Source organism: Mustela erminea, chromosome 4, assembly GCF_009829155.1.
Source record: "Mustela erminea isolate mMusErm1 chromosome 4, mMusErm1.Pri, whole genome shotgun sequence".
In the NCBI taxonomy this organism is placed as follows: domain Eukaryota; kingdom Metazoa; phylum Chordata; class Mammalia; order Carnivora; family Mustelidae; genus Mustela; species Mustela erminea.
In genome coordinates, this window is record NC_045617.1 from 12,011,690 (window position 1) to 12,032,886 (window position 21,197).

The 21,197-nt window shown below is 46.9% G+C and overlaps 1 protein-coding gene across 3 annotated transcripts in view; it reads right to left on the reverse strand.

The window, feature by feature from the left end:
• Positions 1-21,197, reverse strand: part of TIAM2 (TIAM Rac1 associated GEF 2) — a 225,279-nt gene that overhangs the window by 91,448 nt on the left and 112,634 nt on the right. For all 3 annotated transcript variants that reach the window (XM_032338642.1, XM_032338645.1, XM_032338644.1), the window contains 6 exons: positions 18,325-18,451; positions 17,611-17,773; positions 15,398-16,543; positions 9,548-9,983; positions 4,064-4,236; positions 2,038-2,262 (listed from right to left, as the gene is read on the reverse strand). In XM_032338642.1, the coding sequence (XP_032194533.1) occupies positions 2,038-2,262; positions 4,064-4,236; positions 9,548-9,983; positions 15,398-16,537 (1,974 nt within the window). In that variant the 5' untranslated portion in view covers positions 16,538-16,543; positions 17,611-17,773; positions 18,325-18,451. The remainder of the gene's footprint in view (positions 1-2,037; positions 2,263-4,063; positions 4,237-9,547; positions 9,984-15,397; positions 16,544-17,610; positions 17,774-18,324; positions 18,452-21,197) is intronic.

Consider the following 21,197-nt stretch of genomic DNA (forward strand, 5'->3'; position numbering starts at 1 on the left):
TGTAATTCCGGACGCCCACCGCAAAGCCCTCTGGGAAAACAAGACTCAAAGACAACCTTAGAAACTGCCAATACGATGGGGAGAATATTTTCAGGTGGCATTCCTATTACTTCCAGTGGTTTCATACCGGAAATGACCCAGTGCAGTATGAGAAGGTAGCTGTGTGCACAGGGGTAAGGGGGACCCAGGGAAGGGGGTAGGGGGAGGCACTGAAAACTTAGTCATGTCAGGACAGTGTGCCTAAAATAACTAGTAATGATTCTGACAAAGAATGCATAACGTGCTGCGAGTCATAATTGAAAGAGCTTCTTTAGGCCATCCAACCATCAAAGACTCTTGAGTGTGAGTCCAGTTTGTATGAAAGTAATTCCCCTCCCACAGACATCATAAACTAATTGCTGGCCAATTATAAACTACAGTGAATGAAACTGCATTAATGGAATAAAATCATATTTAATGAAAATGCATTTTTTTAAGGTGGCTTGGACTTCCTGTGGCCATAAAAAGGAAAAGGGAAGCAAAAGAGGTGGGGGGAGGGGATGAGGGTAGGCAGGCCAGGAGCCTCTGAAAGTTGCCTGATTTCCCGTTTCTCTCGCTGGGTCTACATGTTTGAGATTATGTAAGGACCTACAGACTTCAAGGTGGACATCCTTTCAAAGAAGAAAGTATGGCTTCAGAGGTGAATTTCAGAGAGCCGGTAGAAGTTACAACCACATTTTCCCCCATGTGGTCATCCCGAGACTGTTTTATTGGGGCACCCTGAACACTCTGAGACATGGCAATCCATGAGTTTCACCTCTGAGGACAGACCATCATGGCTCCTGGATTCTCGAAATTCAGGACCACTCGTGAGCTGCGGTACACGGAAAACGGAGACGACCGTTTCTCCCCCGCACGCTTCCTGGTTTGCCAGGTAACCCCGACGTAGCATCACCTCTCTCCATGCCACAGAGACTGAAAGCTGGGTGATGGCGACCAGCCTCAGCACCTCCCTCTTCCACGACAGGTGCAGGCGGAGGGCACCTCCACCGTGGTGTTCCTGCTAAACTCCCCAACACCTGCCACCTCCCCACCTTCTGCCTGGCAACCCTCTTCTCAGGTCCTGTTAATATAGTTGGACTGTGCTCCCAGATACTTTTTAGATAAAGGGCACATTCTCAGAACAGTTCAGTTCAGGAGTGTAGGATACGCTCATTGAGGTTCTACAGAATTATGGAAATTACATACTCTGAAATAGGTTTTCCATACAAACTGTGAAACATCGGTAGGGTCCCCTCTGCACCCTGGTAGCCACACATCCAGACTAGTGCCATCCCACCAATGAACGGCTCTCCCCATGTGCACCTGTCCTCTGAGCCACTGCCTCATTAACTGTCTAAAGAGACAACACTCACCCTGCATCTAGGAAGAGAGAGATGCAAGAACCCTCATGGCCGTGTCTCCACGGGCTTAGGGTACATGAGCAAAGGAAAACAGATATTCAAAAGCTGCTTTTCCTCCTCCAAAATGCAAACAACATAGAAACGAGCTATTTAATTCTGATAATGAAAGTGGAACTAGACCAGAGAAAGCATTCTTCTTAGCACCATATCTGTTATAAACAGAAAAAATATATATATATACTGTTTTTTTGGAACCCAAGGATGGAAATAGCTGGTCACACTAAACCATACTTCCCAAAGCCACCCTCTCTGTTAGAATCCTCTCCGTCTAATCTTCTAGTGGTTTTATTATATAAATCTTGGTCTGAAAGGGACAATATATGAGAAAATCAGCCAGGCAAGAAGGAACTAATCAGAATTAGGAAAAACGACTTGGTTGCAAATATTCCACTGAGTATATACAACAACCAAAGGTTGTAAATAAAGCCTATCATATCACCGATGTCACAAAAGTGCTGCCGTTAAGTTCTTGCAACAAGAAGCCACAGAAACGATCTCCCCCAGGGGGTAAGGAACATTGCAGCCATCTGCATTCCAACTCCGATTTTCGTGGTGAGTGACATGTGCAAGGAAAGAAAACACAAATAAGTAGTACCTGGTTTTCTATGGCTTTCCTGTTCTTTGGGTCGCTCACGATGGACAGCTGCAATTCTGCCATCTTTTTCATCTTGCTGTCCATATCTATCTTCTGAATGAGGTTTCTGGTCTGATTCTTGAGTAGCCGAACCGTGTCCTCTTTCCCATGCTTCTTTGCAAAAAGGGAGGCACAAGCTGAATGTATGGCAGTGACCCAGTTTTCAAGATCTGTCTGGCTAGAGGCCTAAACACAGGGGGAACAACATTAAAATGGTTGTCTTTAAGCACCGGCAATATACACAAGGGTTCTTCTTTCTCTGATCTTCACTTAACTTCACACACAGTGACTATACACATTTTTTCACATAAGAAAAATATTTTAAAAATAAGGTGAGTCTCAATAAAGCAGAACAAGTAAATTACTATGATTCTTAGCAGGCTGAAAACCCCTTCCACTCCCTCGATGTCCAGAAAATCCACATACATTCAAGCTATGGGTTGATCGTCCAGTGATCTCTGGGATCATACAATAGGACCTATTGGGAGAATTTCTTAGAACAAAGGACATTTTGCCTGAATCACAAAATACTCATCTCATACTTGCCCCTTAGAAGTTCATGCAGATTTTTAGAATTTTTTTCAAAGATTTTATTTATTTGAGGGAGTGAGAGAGAGAGAGAGAGAGAGAGAGAGCACAAGCAGGGGGAGGGTCATAGGGAGAGGGAGAAGCAGACTCCCCAGTGAGCCAGGAACCCAATTCAGGGCTCAATCCCAGCATCCTGGGATCATGACCGGAGCCGAAGGTAGATGCTTAACTGACTGAGCCACCCAGGCATCCGAGTCCATGTAGATTTAATCTAATGCTCTTACCTTCCCTATAATTCAGATTAACGGCAATTCCTTACTTGGCTTTAAAACATAAGTGTGGAGAAGGAAAATCAAACCTCAGGCCCTGGATCTTGTACGTCAAGTTGTGGACAGCAAGAAGACTAGAGGCCCAGTGAGTTCACCTGGTACTGGCAACAGGAAATCCTGTCTGTGCAGAGAATTCTAGATTCCCAAAGTCAGCATAGAGACCACTAGGCAATTCTGCAGGGATCCTGAGAGTGTCCAGGACCAATGTCATTGAGACTCCTGAACCAAGGACCTAGGAGTCTTCCATGAACCTTTTTGGTCAGGTAGAACCTACAGCACTGGATCTACATGCAGCACTGGATTTAGCCTGTGAATCACTTCAGAAATATATTTCACTTCCACCCCTTTTGAGTTCATCAATAACAGCACCAATGGTTAGAATTTCTTCAGCACTTAACACATACACATTATTGATCCTTAAAGCGATCCCATAAGCTACTGTTATCCTACTGGCTAACAGATCCTTAGCTCAGAGAAGTTCCGTATGTTCTCCAAGATGGCGCCCACACCCAACGGTGGCACCAGGATCTCACCCCTAAGGCTGACACCAACACCGCAGGCTTGGCATCCCACCAGGCTTGTCAATGTTGCATTTGCTAGCAAACTGCTAAAAATCATAATGGGAGACAACTTGAAACTTAACATCCTGAGTCCACTTCTACAGGAAAATGAGACCTTACAGCATTTGTCCTTAAGGCTTTCCTGAAAAGTTTCTTTTTCACTTCTACTGGGATTCTAGGGAAAAATCTAAAGCTCTCCTAGCTATATTCTGTAGGCTTCACTTGAGAGCCTCCACTCAGAGAATTTCAGACCTTGCACCACTAGAACACGAGCAACGCCAGAACGAGGATCATGATTTTTCTCTCTCCAAATCCTCTTGACCATTCCAGGGGGCACAGCTTGGAACTTGAAGAGCGTTCCAAGAAATGCTTGCTGTGTGAATGACTGGATGAACACGGGCCCCATGCCACATGACGGTGAGCAGGGGCCAGTTCAAAGCCCCAACCCGAAGCCTAACTAGGCTTTTACTCTATTGCATTGGTAAACTATGCCTCTTCATGCTGTTCCTTCTCGTCCTCCTAGTACACAAGCCATCACCTCCACCCTCCATCCAAAAAGTTTGACAGTACCTGGAAAAGGTAGACATCTCCAAAGGAGTTGCTGAGGCAGAACACATTTTCCTTCTTGGGGTGTTCTGGGACTGACTGCACTATGCTGTCCTCTGCAAACAGTGCACACCGAGGGGCGCTGCTCTGGTCCATGGAATTCTTCCCATAGGTCTCATAGAACAGCAGGGTGCAACCTACGAGACAGAGAAGCAAGTTACATCTCTGTCACAGTCTTGAGGATCTCGGAAGGCAGGGAGAAGGAAAGGGACACAGGAAGGAAAGAAAGGAAGGAGGGAGGTGGGGGGAAAACAGAATGAGACAACCAACCGCGTAATACACAAGGAAATCCTGGTATCCAAAGTATGCCTTGTTTTATTAGCCTAACTAACTTTATTAGCCTAACTCTACTAAAGTAGAGGTTTTTGTAAACGTATCATAGTAATAACAATACCAAGCATTTATTGTTGCTTACTCTGTCGGAAACTCTTCTAAGTTCTTCAATGGCTCATTTAGAACCCACAGCAGCCCCAGAAGGCAGGTGTTATTAACCCCATTTTACAAATGAGAAACCCGAGGGCTTATACCACTGTGCAGGTCCCACAGCTGGACTGTGGCAGAGCAGGGAACTGAACCCCGGCGCTGGCCCAAGAGCCCTCCTTCTCGACTATAGCCCTGCATTATTTAAGAAATCAATGCAGAGAGAACACCCATGTTCATTAAATGAGGGAGTTTCTACACTCACAACTCGTGGTAACAAGAAAAGGAGTTTACCTGCAGAACTTTGCCATTTGTAAGAAAGTATCCGGTTAATTCTCCAAATGCCACATAAAATAATTTAATATTAGTGTATTCTTTTACTGCACAATAAGAGGAAATAACACCACAGATTTTACTCATTTAGATGAAGAGGGGAAAATGAAACTAAATATCCCTTGATTTTAAAATATGACACAAAAATGCTTGCAAATACCTAGCTTTCCCCTGTAAATTAAAGAATTATTGTAAGGTAGAAGTTATGAAGGATCTACTTTGATAATTAGGAGTGCCTTATAATTATTAGATGCAGTTTTTAAGCAAATTCTAAAATGCTCACAAGTACATTCTCTTATTGAAAAACCTTCATCTGATAAACACTTCTGAGCACTTCTCACGTGCTGAGCCCTGGCATCCAAACACGGTGGATAAGGTCACCGTCCCCCTGCTTTGCACAGCCTCTCCTGCTGACGGGAAGAAGTACCAGCTGCTCTCCGCCACACAGCCAGTGAATGAGGTCCAGGGCATGACGCCCCTCTGAGTGAGAAGTCCTCACTCATAAAAGTCTAAATGTTAAAAAAACAAAACAAAACAAAAACCCATCTCATGCTAGCCAGTGTCACTTCCTCCTTCGAAAACCCACCTTAATCTGGACACATAAGCTCAGATCATGGAACCCAGTGCAGCACAGAAGCCTGGAGAACAAGATGCTGGCCGGTAGCTCTGCCCTCAGAAAGAGCATCGTGACACTTTCCCCCTCCATGATGCTTAACGATCTCAAAAAGCTCTAGCAACCTTTCTTCCTGCAAACAAAAGGCACCCACACTAAGGCTAAGAGATGCTTCCAGAAGAAGGGAAACAGCAGGCGGTCTCCGGCCAGGGCTGTTCCTGCAGGGTTGAGCCAGTCTTTTTCCAGCCACTGATGCACAGAGAAACAAGGTCCCCAAACCTTTCCATCAGGAAATGCCTGTCTGACTGCTGCTGTGTATGCAACCTGCCATGACCTGGGGACCCACGGGCCAGGGTCAAGGTGACAGACCCACGCCAGTTCTGCCCAGTTCAAATTCTTTCCGATTGGTGAACATTCCCTTCCTGGCTTCCCCACCATTGTACGCCCAGTGGCTGTGGTTTGAGTCATGACATCTAGAGGAAATGAACACAACCTTGGGCAGATGCCAACACACTGCCAACTCGAACGCCCCATCGGCCACGGCAGGGTGAAACCAAAACAGGACATGTCATGTTAGACCCCGGCCAGAAGGTAAAGCAGTATGCACGATTTCTTTGCTATCGAACTTAAAGAACAGGAAATCAGTGGCAAATCTATTACATCAAAGTTAACCTCATCTGTGTCTCCCATGCTGGGGCGATAAGTCTGAGGGAAAGCGGGGCATCCCTGTCTGCGGCATCTCCCGTCCCCGTGGCCCCCACCCAGGGCTGCGGCCAGCAGCCCTGCCCGGTCCCTACCAGGAGCTGGGGTTGGCCTGGAGGGCTGCCAGCAGGGGTTCTTCTCGCCACTGTAGCAGAAAGAGAAAACAGACCAGAACAGCAGCAGAAGTACGAGAATAGATGAGGTGCCAGTAGAAGTATCACCAGTGGAAAAAGGGAGTTCGTCTCATCTTCCCTGAAACCCACCTTTTCTCAACACCCTCTCAAGCCACACTCATCATACCACCCCCTCATGAATGGCAGAACCACCAGGATCCCCGAATTATGGCAGGAACCCCTCTCCTGACTCACTGGAAGACATATGGAAAGCAGCGTTACCTTTGTTAAAAATGTTATGACATCCTCCAAGCCCTAGAAAACATTTATGCCCTTAGCACACTCGACACATGACACAGGTATACAACTAGTGCTTATAGCTGCTCTCTCCAGAACACCATAAATACTTCAAGAATTTGTAATTCTGCTTAAATGTACATGCTTGTGTGTGTGTGTGTGTGTGTAACTCAGATTAAACCAAACAGTTAAGTTCAAACATAACAACTTGGATTCCAAGCCAAGGAAGTTCAACTCAGCCTAGTGAATTCCCAGAGGAAAGAGGTATAGAAAGCCACAGGGAAAAGGTTATGCTGGAAAAAAACATCTTTATCGCATAACTTTCCTTGGCTGCAAAGGGAAGGAAGGAATGTGTGCTTGATAACATTCACACTTACAAAGCACCCTTTCTCCATGGGTCTTAAAGGGTTTTATGAGCAAGCACCAAGGCATCAGAGTGCAGGCAAGAGCACAGACCCTGGGGCAGTCAGACGACGCACAGGCATCCCTGCCACGGGGGTCAGTAGCAGGAGCCCCCACGGTAGCCCCCAGGATGGAAAACCCTGGAGGTGGGCTCTTCTAGCTCTTAGAGAAACCTGCCTAAATCTCCTCTCCCAGGAAGCCTCCCACGATCTGGCTCTGCACAAATGTCTGCAGAAGCAGGGAAATCGGGAAGAGAGCCTCCTTCCCCTTGCTCATGGCTCTGGTCACTGCTGTACTTCTAATTCAGAATCAGCTTGCCATCCTAACCCCTGGGGAACCAGAATAAATTCAGCGCCTCTTCCACAAGACTGCTGCTCACTGCCCACCCCTCTCCTGGCCTTCTCTAAGCTAAGTGTTCCTAAATGGACACCATATAGCATGGCTCTAACCCCCCTGCTGTCACCCTGCTGACAACCCCTGCTGGGATTAGGTCATGGACATACAAACATACACCATCACCAGCCTCCACCATCACTGGAGTGGGAGCTGGGGGAGGGGGAGGCATTTCAGAGCCATTAAAACAGGCAGGGAATGACTTCCCAAAGCCTTCATTTAAACAACCAAATTTTACATTAAAAAAATAAATGCAATAAAAAATACAATTTTTAAGAAAGCAAAACAGATACACGTCTCATACGGAGTCAAGTGCATCTCTTCCAAACAACATGCCGGAAGGCGGCAGCTTCAGACTGTGATTCATAATCAATCCCAGATGCTCGCTCTCCTGAGAAGACATTTTCCCTCCCCTCTCCAATCAGGGACACTTCAGGCTGAACCTATTCAAGAATCCCCATCTTGCTTACTAACAGGGCTCCTGTACTATGGTGCCCCCAAGGACAGGAATGGCCCGCTCCACCCAGGGCAGAGGGAGGAGACACCGCTGTGGCTATAGAACCCGGGACAGCGGGAAGAAGGTAGCCAAAGATCACATTCACTCTTCTAAATCACACTTACTTTTATATTGACTTCGTCACATTGGAATCTCATTCAAGGAATGACTTACAGGGGCGCCTGGGTGGCTCAGTGGGTTAAGCCTCTGCCTTCGGCTCAGGTCATGATCTCAGGGTCCTGGGATCAAGCCCCGCATCGGGCTCTCTGCTCAGCGGGGAGCCTGCTCCCCCTCTCTCTCTGCCTGCCTCTGCCTCTCTCTCTGTGCCTACTTGTGATCTCCCTCTCTGTCAAATAAATAAAATATTTTTAAAAATAAAGAAAAGAAAAAAGAAACAGCCTACAGCTCAACCCCCACCCCCCAAATCTCCTTGTAATGCTCGGCAGCCACAGTTCCCTATCCTGTACTTGGATGGTTATTTGATCATTAAACCTGAGAGCGTAACGTATCCCTTCAAACTGTATCTTGGTAGGTTCAACCCCTTATTCCAACTCTCCAAATCTCGCCCATCATTTGGTGTAAGAACTTGTCTCCCCAGGACGCCCAAAGGAGAGGTGAGCTCTTGGGCCTCCCTCAGCCACCATGTATCACAAGCTGGAAAAAAGGACTGGAACTTGGGTATTATAAACCATCCAGTTTGCTAGGGAAAAGCATCACTTAAAGGCAAAATTCCTTCCAAAGTGGATCCTTCCCAGACAGGCTTCTGGGTTATTATGACCCAGCTCCCCCAAGGCGGGGGTGGGGCATCTCATAATTTCTAAAAGGTAGGGCAGGGGCAGAGGGTAGCAAGAAAGGAGCCCCGTGGGACGGCTCAGGCCTTCTACACATCGTGTCTGCAGACAGGATTCCCATTTCTGCTTTCCCCCAGGATGGGGAAGGCTGTCGCCCGATAATGAGGTCTGGCTTTAAACACCACACTCGGTGCCTCTGACAGAGTCACAGGATGACTGTGCACACGTGACTGTGAGGCTGCCCTTCCTGCTCGCATCTGTGTAAACCGTCTTCACACCCGTGTAAATCACACCGTACTGACTTGGAGCCTTGCCCCTCCTCAGGACATTAAGATCACTTCTAATCTACGCAAGCGCAGTGAGCAAGGCAATTATCATTCTTAAATGGCAACGTTTCCAAGACACTTGCATAATCTTAACGAAACAAATCCTTACTCCTACTTCCTTTACATTTAAAAAAAAAAAAGGCATTTGTTTGGAATGATGACAATTAGACTTCCTTAGTTTATAAAGGTCAGAGGACATCCAGATGTTGTCGTATAAGCTGAGGATCCTTGTGAAGAACAGGTACTCGTGATCTGCATTTGGTTACTTACTGGGAATATTTTTACCCCCAGATGCAGAAAAACTATTAAAGAATGGTACGGAAATACCTATAAAATAATAAGCTATAACTATGAAATTCAATCACCATGTATTAGAATGAATAATATATATGAATATTATGTAAGCCATATTCTCCAGGTGTGAGAAAGTATCTGTAGCAAAACATGCTGGGAGACATTGTATCAAAGACACAAATTAACCTTGGACTGACTGGTGCTTCCTGGGAGAGGGCACAGCTGGAAGAAATGATTTCAGTGGCCCCCGAGTCAACAATGCACTTACCTTTCAGTGTTACCCAGTACTGTTTCCACTTCCTCCGGGCCACCAACTCCAGCTTCTTTTCCTTCTGCAAAGTGACGAGGGGTTTGAAGAACAGCCATCCAGCTTTTCGGACCACCCCTTGCTCCTTCTCAAAAAGCAGATCAAGTTGCTCCAAAGAGCTGAGGGACCCACTGCTGGAGTCTGCGGTTTCTGTGGACGTTTCTACATGCTCTGTGCTGGTCCTGCTCATTTCCAGCTCCCGCATGAAATTCTCATAAATGTTCTGTTGGAGGGAATCGCTGCCAATTGCATGAGCGGATTCGCTTCTCTGGGACAGGATCTGAGCGGAGCCTCCAGACCACAGTGAAGCAGACATCTGGAAGGGCCCCTGCACGTCCACATTCAGTCCATCTGAGCGGCTGTCAAAGTAGTCACTGCCTTCCTTGGACCTCGGCTCCTGTGAGCAATGCAGACGACCACCCATCAGAGGTCATGTACATTCAAAGTATCCCTTCCCCAACACCAGAAACACGTTGTCCTGCTGTTTGCTAATGCTGCTGCCACAAAGCAAGACTCTTCACAAAAATTCATCTTCAAACATTAAGTCACCAAACCAGAAAGAACTGTAGAAATAATGTTGCCCAACCCAATCCAGAGCCAGTGGAGTCAATGCTTAAAGATAGGAACTCACTAAAGACTCCTGACTGCTACCTCTAACCTACGCTGAGCATCAAGAAATTAACTAGCGTATTTGTAACACATCAGTGAAGATTTCCAGGCTGACATTTCTTTGCTGACCGAATTGGTGTCTTCCTGGAAGGAATTGCGTTCCTCATCCAGGTCTTCCTCCTGGATCCTTTTAAAGGTAGAAAATCTCCAGTTCCAGGGTCAAGGGGTTTAGGGAATAAGTACTCAGGTGTTGTCAGGTACTGTTATGCAAACTTCTCTTCCTCTACCCAAAACAGTCCCAGCTTCTCCCTACCTTTACCCATCTTAAGACTTGAGGATGTCTACCATCTTATTTTCCTTCTTCAAGATATTAAAAACCACGCATGTGGGATTCTTTATCTACAAAAAGTATTTCTTAGTAACGCTGTTTTTCATAAACAGTATTTTTTTTTACTTAATTTGGGAATTTCTTCCATGAAAGAAATATTCACTCACATCCTTTCATTTGAACATCTATTTTATTCTAGCCATTGGGGATACCAAAGACATGATTCTTAACTTCAACATGTACTGCAACATAAAATCAGACACTGGCAGCTCTAAACAAAACTAATATCTATAAAATAATGGCTGCCACCCGTGAGACTACAATGCACTGACAGTCAGTGGCCATGCAGAGCTGAAAACACGGAATGTTTCCTCACTTAGAGAAATCCGGTTATTTAAGAAGAATAACTTTCAGACAGGCCATTCACTGGTAAACCTCAGTAAGTACATTTTTCAGCAGAAAAGACTTAAAAGACTCTAACATTCCAAATTTAGAGTTTAGATTAAGGTAAGTCTGCAGAGCAGTGTCCAGTGTACACATCTACTCAGCTGCTAGAAGACTGTCCATTATATTGCCTTACCCATTAAAATAAAAATAAAAATAAATAAATAATAAACATATAATAATTTAAAATAAAAATGAGTCAAGCACCACTGACCGAAGGCCTTATTCTGAATATTCCACTGTGTGGAGGGGTTATCCTTTCCGACACTCTATCCGGAAATCCAGTAGCAAGTACATTTTGTAGGAAAATCATCAGCTGGAGAGTGCTTCCAAATACCCAGGGGCTATAAACAACGGAGCCCCAATCGCAGCTATTACTAACAAAAATATTATTTTCCACTTGTGTTTACACCATGTCCCACAGTCATATTTATTTATACACAGATGCTTATGCAAGAATAGAGCAAGTAAGCCAGCTGCAGTGAGTCACTTAGAGAAGGAACTTTCAAAATAATTTAAGATTTTTTTTTTAAATTGTCACTTCGTTACTCTTCAAAAACTCCTAAGAGGTGAAGGAATACTTCTCATTTAGCTAGTGTTAACATCATGTCAGCTACGAATGTGACTCTGACTCACAGCCCCCAAACACACGGATGCCTCGGACACCCAGCAAGAGCTCTAATGGGGTGTTTCAAAACAAGCCAAACTCTGCCAGAGGAAAGACACTCAGGTGCCAAACTTAAATGTGACCCTATAAGCACTGTTGACAGCCTTTCTCGTGAGAGAGTCTTCAGCTGGTAGTTGTAGCCCTCACTTTTAAATGTTCTACCACAGCAAAGCGTGACAAATTTTCCTAAGAAATGGGAAAATATTGCATTTCAGCATTTATATCTGATTCTTAAACATGAACTTTCCCAGTTTCTAACACATTTCTAAAGCTTTCTATTGAGAATCCTAATAGCCAGTGACTGATTTTCAGGCTAACAGGAATGTATGAGTGGACGTCCGTCCCTAAGTTGGCTCAGCTGCATTTCCCCGTCGCCGTGCTATGCGTATGAAACCAAGGAGTCGTGTATACGTGTACACAAGGCAGTCTGACTTCCATTTCTCTGCATGCACCTAGATCATCCTAGGCAATGCAAAATGTAACTTCATGACCAGGGCACTACCGAAAAGAGGAGAGAGGAGCTCAAGAGAGTTCAGTGTCTCTCGGGAGGTAAAAGAAAACTCCTGATCATCATTCCTCACTTTCTAGGAAAATGTATTCAAATTCACACCTGGCCGTTGTTCACATGTCTTTTTCCTTCATCCCACAGTAGAGACCACTAGCTCTCTGTGACTACGCGGCCCTCAAAGGGCCGTGAGGTCTAAAATTAGGAGGGCCTAAAGGCCAGGGTCTCTGCCTCCTGAATGTCCGCTGTCACTGCTGCCCACCAAATACGCCTGACCCTGCTCCCAGGGCCCAGCGCGGGGTCATTCCTTCTCCTTCCCCCTCCGAGTTGGACATGACCATGTGACTAGCTTGGGCCAATAAAAGCATGCAGAAGTGACACATGGAAACTTCCAAAGCCAACACACAATTTTCTTTCCTCTTCTGCTGCCAAGGCTTGCAGTTTTGCAGATGGAACTGCTCTGTGGACCCAGGGTCCCAGAGAGGAACAGTGCAGACCGGAGTGACAGCCTGGGAAAGAAAGGAACTTTGCTTGTACTAGCCTCGGAGTTCTGAGAGCTTTCTGTGATCTCAGCATAACCCAGCCCACCCTGACTGACAGAACTAAAAGTTCACCGAGGACAGGAACAAGGACTCACAGTACAGCTCCCTTAATATTAAGGTTTGTTGGCATCAAACACATCCTCCTCTCTAGCACATTCTCTCTGATTACTGTGGTACTCTTTTTCAGTTGTGTATGCTTTTTCACTAACTCACCCTACTGGTTAAAAACCCTAAGAAAGGGTTCCTCTTGTATACTGCTTCTTTAAAAAGTCAAAACAAGTCAGTCTCTCCATCATGGTAAGGGTTTCTGGACCTTAGCCCTGCTGGCACACAGAAGTTTATGTGATGTGAGAATATGCATTCATTTGGTGCCATCTGCTACACTGTCGGGAATTTTGCTCCCATGCGCTGACTACATTTTTAAGGATCTAAACCTGATCTCTGCCATAAATCATGAAAGGAAAACAGAGGAGGAAAAAAAAAAAAACATGACCAACAAAAGTGGCACACGTTCGTCTTGTTAACAAGACGAAAAATTCATCTTGCTTACCTTTACGGATTATCGATTGTGGGAACATAAGCAAAACTAAAAAGCTGGCTTCTCAGGATACCAAAGCAGTTCACTTTGACATTCAATAAGCCCAAAGCAACTACCAGTGGCTATCAATAGTACCTTGGCCATGTGTCTCATCGGTAAGAGCTCTTATATGAGGCTTAGTAGAAATGGCTTTGGCCCTGGCTTCTCCACCAACTTGCCATGTCTCTTTCAGGGAAGACCCTCAAACTCCTTAAGCCTTATTTTCTTCATTTTAAAGTGAGGTGGAAGTCCTTTCCAACTTCCAAATTCGGACTTTTTGATTATCTAACCAGTCTGTTCTTAACTTCATAGGCTAACAAACCATTCAGAACGAAACCTCTGGATGACCCAGACTTGAAGGAGGTCACCTCCCAGGGGGACAGTGATGGCCTGAATGGGACAGAACGTGGTCAGTACACAGTGGCAAGTGGCCTGCCTTTGGCTGAACTAAACCTGAATTAGACTCAGTACAGTGGTGTGTGAGCCAGGACACACACGTGGACAATGAGAACCATACTCTATGCAAACAAGAGATGGGGAGTAACAGGCCCGAGGCCAGGATCAATTAGGGGTCCTGGTAAATGACAGCTAAACCTCAGTCAGCCACAGAACACCTGAATCAAAAAGACACAAAAGTTGCCTGTGTGGGATTGTAACCCCAGAGAAAGCAGGACCTATTTCCCTCATCAGGCTCAACTTCTGCCAGCTGTTCAGGACATGGGACCTGATCTCTACTAGGCAGTGGTTGAGTGTGAAGAAGTGAGGAGTAAGGCGTTAGCAAATTACTACATTCGGGGATATGAAGAGTTCTGTGGCGGGACGGTGGTCCTCTGTTCTTCATCTGTGGGTAAAGGGAGAGCCAGGGGCAACAAAGCACAACACAGGAGGGGTGCTGGTGGTGTGCCTCATGCATGAGAAGGAAATAACTAATAGTAAGTTTTACAGATCTGACACGATCTACTCAGGGAAGGCGGAATCTTGGTCACCCATAAGGCTCTATAAAATTTTATAATTCCGTATCTATCTAGGATGGATAAAACGCAGTTTTACTAGAGACAAACTGCCCATTCAAATCTTCAACAATGCGACTTATATTGTGTAAGCAAAGGAAAAAAAAGAAAAAGGAAAAGCTTTCTTCCTTCTACAAATAACTAGAAGTAGAAACACACAAAATAGAAAAGCCAAGAGCAAAAGAATTAAAAACCTAGCAGCGCCTGGGTGGCTCAGTCAGTTGGGCATCAGCTTTCGGGTCAGCAGGACCCCAGGGGTCCTGGGATGGAGCCCAGGGTCTAGCTCCCCGCCCAGCAGAGGAGTCTGCTTCTCCCTTCCCCTTCCTCCCTGCTAGTTCTCTCTCTCTCTCACTACGTATCTTAAAAAAATAAAATCTTTAAAAGAAAAAGAAGAAGAACTAAAAACCTAGCACTTACCACTAGTTACCTAAAAAGGCAACCGATTACTTTCCTTCCTGGTGACTAAGCCACTTTGTTTCCCCAATACAACTTTACACATCATAATAAGTATTATCCTCATCACAATTCTTTTATCAGGCATTATATTTTTGATATTACGTGTTCTTGGGTACAAGATGTTTTCAAAAACTGTTTGCTAACCCCCTTAGAAGACAATGAGATTATACAGATAATTTTTTTTATGTATCCCCAAAAATGTTAATTTCCCCAAAGTAATATCAAGTTCAGGAAAGCGACTCATTCCCAAATAACAATGATCTAGCTCTCCTTATCTTTAGGCTTCAAGAATGAGCTCTAGCAAAATTCTCAGATGACCAGTTCACTGGGGAATTCTCTGGAATGCTGTACTTTCTAAGGACAGTTTGGCCACGCCTTGGGACGAGGCCTGTGTCCTGTGTCCTGTGGTGTTGGCAGCAGAGCGCAGGAGGTGAGCTTGCACTGAACCAGAGAGCCTGAGGTTGTGGGTTAAGAGAAAAAGGGCGCATCTGAAGCCTAAGAGAAAAACCACCCCACCCACCCCGGTAAACAGGAGGCGCCCAGTCCCAGACTAAACTCGTCACTTTCCTGAGCTCCCTTAGCCTCAGCCCAGCGCCCTGGGGCAGCTCAGGCAACACTCCCGCTGCTGGAGAAGGGAAGGGAAGCTTCCCCCTCCGCCCGAAGGTGTACTCACCTGCAGCTTCCTTTTCTTTCTGGAGAGGCTTCCCGTCCAGTCGCTGATGCGGCGCATGCGGGCTTTGAGCGTGTCCTTCTTGGAGGCGTCCTCGGTCAAGGCCTTGGACTTGCGGCAGGGGAGGGTGAAGGACGAGTACGGGCCGGGGTCCCTGCGCTCCACCCGGGACGGCACGTCCATGTCCGAGGCGAAGGACACGCGGTGGCTGAGGCTGGCGTGCGTGCCCACGAACTCGGCGGACAGCCGCAGGCCCGAGGGCGCCGGGCTGGGGTTGGGGTAGAGCTCCCGGAGCGAGGCCAGGGACGAGCTTTGGTTGAACGGCTTGGGGGCCCCGGGCGGCGGGAAGTCGGCGGCGCAGAGGCCGGGGGCGGGCGTGCCGGGCACAGGCAAGGAGCCCTCCGTCTCGCTGGCCTCGCTGGCCTCGCCCACGGGGCCCCAGGGCGAGTCGTACCAGGACGACTCGGAGCTCAGGGAGCTGCCCTTGCTGGAGCGCGGCCGCGAGTCCGGGGGCGAGTCGGGCCCGGGGCCCAGGGTGGGCGAGTAGCGCAGCAGCCGCACCGGGCCGCCCGCGTCCCCCCGGGGCCCCCTGCCCTGCTGGCCGCCGCTGTGGAACTCGACCCGCAGACAGCCGTCCAGCTTCCCCAGCGTCTTGATGAGCACCCGGGGGCTCCTGCGGTCCTCGCCGGGCGGCGTGGCGGCCGCGCTCTCGTTCCTCCCGTAGCAGTTGAGAAGGTGCCCACTGCAGTCCCTCGAGACGGCGAGCTCAGCCGCCCGCTCGTGCCCCACGTCGTGGAAGCCGTTCTCCGCCGAGAAGGCCGCGCTGCCGCTCTGGAACTCGTTCCCCGAGCCGCTCGTCCTGGGCTTGGGGTAGGCGCTGCTTTTGGGGACTTTGCACGTGGGTCCGCCCAGTCTGGATGCGTAAGGCTGAGCGCTCTTAAAGTGGGAAAGGCAGCTTCGGGCCAGGGACCGGGACTTGTAACCCGCTCCGCTGCCTCCGTGACCCCATCCGTGCAGGGACTTGTCATCCCTCCCATGAACGCTGCGGATTTTCAGGGAGCAAGGCTTTTGCTCAGCACCAGTGTTAGAACTGCTATGATTTTTAGATCCTGGAAGGGTGTACTGACTCTCAGAGTTCCCCATTGTAACCTAAATTAAGAACAGTAGCATCAGTAAGAAACATGACCTAAGTTACATTCTACTGTGACAGAATTTTCTAAAAAAAAAAAAAAAATTAAAAAGTTCCACACATTACAAAAGAACGACTTTTTCTGGTGTCCCACACAAGTCAGAGAAGTAGGGACAGAAGTTACCTACTGAATTGATTCTCCTTGTGCCATGCAGGTCTTAACCAAGCAGACAAACTAGTTACTTTAAATACATAATTTTTTTGTATGATATTAATACAGACATCCAATAGGCATAAAAATCAACTTAAAGTAGAGGCCTCCTTTAGGTGTGGCACTGAGAGTTTCCGAATAAATGACTCTTGAACAGAAACATGAAGGAAAGCATCTTAGCTCAGGCACTCCAAAACACCAGCTCCTCAGTGACCAGAGACAACGACTTCTACCACACGCCAACTGCTAGAAGAGCAAATACCACACCCCAATAGAAGAGACTACTGCTCCTTTTTAATAACATGAGTCTGGGGACCACACTCTGTTGGAGCTTTGACAGATCACACAGAATAGGAACACCACAAAAGGAGTCCCCCAAAACTACCCCAGGAGTGGGGTAAAGAATAAAAGTTCTCATTTGGAGCAGAAAAACACTTTAATAAAACGAATCTCTAGTGCTTGTCTAAAGCCTTTGAGGGTCCTCAATTTAGAACATGAGGAGGAAAAGGAGTTGGAAGCTGATTTATCAGAATACGGATGTCTGAAAAAAATTTAGATTCTTTTCATTCCCTGTAAAACCCCAATGTGTTCGATTCGTCTATTACTTAAGCCAAACACGCAAGTTGAAATTTGAGCCAAACCTTCCCCTTGGGTTTTTCACCCTAACTGGTATATCACTATTTGAGGCAAGTTAGATACATGTTTCCAGTTCCATTTCAAAATATATTTAGTAGGTTTTTATTTTTAATTCTTTTACACCTAAGAATGTACACCCACAAAACGAAAGTCAAATGGATTGACTTTTCTTTGGTGGGAATTAGCAAACACAATTAAAAACAAAATTAACCAGACTGAACAATGAAACCTACTTATTACCTTGATCACAGTCTTGCCACTCGACGTGAACCACAACTCATGTGCGCTGGCTTTACCTGAAGTCTAGTCTGTGCTCTGAGAGAGAGTAAGAGTCAGAAGGCTTTACCGGGTCCTAGAAAAAGGCAGCATGGTTAAGTATGGCACGTGAATCCATGAAACGATTCTGAAAAATAGAAATACAAGAAAACTGTCAAGCATTTTATTTTACACTGAGCTCCCAGAAGGTCAAAGCAAAAGTTTCTTGTAAATTACATGAAAAAACCACCAGTGTCCACAATCACTGTCAGAATAATAAATGAAATGTCTGTGAACTGCTTGATTCATCAGAGGTGTTGGAAGATATAAATGAAGCTAGAACTGCCCATCCACTCTTGTAAAGGCCATTAACTCAGCACACAGTCTGTAATCCAATGCGTGCCTTTGTTTCAGGGGAGGGCAGGTGAAGGCACTGGCATGAGTCACGGCTCATCTGTCACCACCAGTAGGAAAACAACTTGCAGACTCTGCACACCGACGGGATGGCAGGAGCATCACCCTGATAGGACAACAGTGCATTGTTCTCTATTTGACTCAGTAGTAACAACAAAACCCCAAATGCAGAATCACTGTGAAGTAACTTCCCTTTTAGAGATTGACCCCATAAAGGAGATTAAAAGTTTATCTCCAGCGTATGTCTGGGTCTTTCCACACAAGAAGCAGGAGCAGGAGGCCCACCTTGGAGGGTAAGACGACAGCCTGGGGAAGCTGCCATCTGGCGGGGCTCACTCTCGGCACTCAAAGCCTGAATGTTCTCGAAAGACAGACAGAGCAGAGCCGTGTGGGTTCAAGTGGAACTTTCTCCCTATTCCAAAAAAAAAAAGAAGAAGAAGAAAATTATTTATAACTGTGTTAAAATACACATAGAATAAAACTGACCATCTTACCCATTTTAAACTGTACCATTAGTTGTGTTAAGTGCATTCGTATTCTCACGCGGCCAGTCTCCAGAACGCTCACCTCACAAAACTGAAACTCCTCACCCCGCTCCCCAGAGCCCCAGCTTCCATTCTTGAGGGATCTCACAGAACCAGAATCACACAGCAGCATTTGTCTTTTCGGGACGAGCCTATCTCCCTTAGCAGAATGGCTTCCAGGTTCCTCCATGTTATAGCTTATGTCAGAATCCCCTTCCTGTACGAAGCTGGGCAGGTGCACACCCCACCTCACTCATCTACTTCTCCATCAGTGGACACCCGGACTGCTTTCCACCTGTTGGCCCTTGTGAATGATGCTGCTACAAATGTGGGTCTCTCCGAGACCCTGCTTTCAGTCCTTTGGGGTATCTACCCAGGACAAGAACTGCTGACTCCTATGGTAATCCTGTTTAACTTTTTAAGGAACCACCATCCTGTTTCCACAGCAGCGGCACCACTGCGATACCCCCACCGACCGCGTCGGTGGAGTCCAGTTCCTCCACACTCCCACCAGCCCTGCGGTTGTCTGGGTGTTTGACAGGGGCCGCCGACAGGTATGAGAGTATCTTAGTGCAGCTCTAGTGTGCGTGGTCTCTAATGACTAGCAATGATGCCCATCCTTTTATGTGCTTGCTGGCCCTTCGTATAGCTTCACTGGAGGGCTCCACAGTGACTTTTTTTTTTTTTTTTTTTTTAGGATTTGATTAATTTATTTGACAGACACAGATCACAAGTAGGTAGAGAGGCAGGCAGAGAGAGAGAAGGAAGCAGGCTCCCTGCTGAGCAGAGAGCCCGATGCGGGGCTCGATCCCAGGACCCTGGGATCATGAGCTGAGCCAAAGGCAGAGGCTTTAACCCACTGAGCCACCCAGGCACCCCTCCACAGTGACTTTTAAAGTTAATGAAGCACCAGCCCTAAGTTTCTCCAATAAGGCCAAAGACACAAGTCTGCTGAGACTACTGTATAATCTCACGTGTCCACTTTAAATTGGGGAGTTGGGGGGAATATCAAAAAGATCTTTCACTTTGGCAGTAGCAGGAGGATCTACGAGTATCTCACTCATGTGGCCAGAAACAGCACCTGCTACACCACTACCCACTTCTCTTTCAGTGGGCGCTCTCACACATCTAAAAGAGGCAACAGCCACTGGCTGAGATGCCACTAAAACACGGCCCCCGGGACCACTTTGACACCAGAGCTGGATCACAAGAACTCCACCTTTTTTTCTTAGAAGGGGAGAGGGGAGGGGGAGAAGGAGAAAGACAGTCCTAAGCAGGCTCCACGCCCAGGGTAGAGCTCGACATGGGGCTCCATCACAGCCCTGAGATCACAACCAGAGCCAAAACCAAGAGTCAGGCACTTAACCAGCTGAGCCACCCCGGCACCCCAAGAACTCAACCCTTTTAAAAGCTCAAAATCTGAGTTGTCAGTGTTTTCTCTGCTACATCTTAACTCAAGGAACTCGAAGCAGCAGAGTCACCCCGGCTGCCGCCACGGAGGCCTCCCCCATGAACTGATTGTGGGGAACCTCTGAACTTGTTTACTTTGCTCAAGACCAAGGCCCGGTGATGACCCCCAATGTGAAAGGCTCCAGGGTCACTCACCCACAGCCGCCTGCTTTGTCAGGCCCTTCTGCTCCGAAGGTCACGTGCCTGAAGAGCAGCACACACAGCCCTGGCGTCAAGCCCTCCAACATCAGTGGCTCAAAACTGCCGCTGAGAAGCCCCCTTTGTCAGCTGCTCAAGGACACACAAAGGCCAGGAATCAAAGCCACAGAAGGGCTCCAGGGCGGAAGCTCAGTCCCCAACAGCAGGTTATAACCTCAACGCTTCATATTACTTTTGAAATTAAGTAGCTTAATTTTGATGTCATGTTATGCTTCAAAAACATAGCCCTGGACCCTGTCCCTTACAGGACACTGTCCACGCGAGGCCTGCCATTTTGGGGGCCCATTCAGTACACACCTGTTGAACTAAATGAACCAACTTCACGTGGCAGAAGGTTGAGCAGGAATGAGAAGGAATCATTCCCAAAGGGTCCAGCCAAAAGACTGACACATATGCCCACGAGGGCATGTTTCCACTGAACACAACACTCCCTAGAGAAAAGCAAAAGGCGATTGATGGAGACGGGGAACAACGTGCATTGTTGCCTACAGAAATGCCTATCAGCTGTTCAACATCTTCAGCCAATCCTGGCAGAAGAAAACCAGCCTTCAACTAGAATGAGAAGAATTTATTCAATATTTATGAGGAATTTATTGACAGGAAGGGTCATTTCTGAGGGAAACAATTACCCTGAGGAGTTTGGCAAATTGAACAGATACTAACGGTCATGCTTCCGCTGTGATTTTTGTCTAGAAAAAAGAGAATAAATAGGTCAAATGTTCAGCACCCCTGACTCCTTTACCAAAGGAAATTTATGGTAGTTAAAAACATTTTTGTTTGGGTGCCTGGGTGACTCAGTTGGTTAAACCACTGCCTTCTGCTCAGGAAGTGAGCCCGGAGTCCCAGGATCAAGTCCCACATCGGGCTCCCAGCTCTGCGGGGAGTCTACTTCTCCCTCTGACCTTCTCCTCGCTCATGCTCACTCGCTTGCTCTCTCTCCGTCTGTCTGTCTCAAATAAATAAATA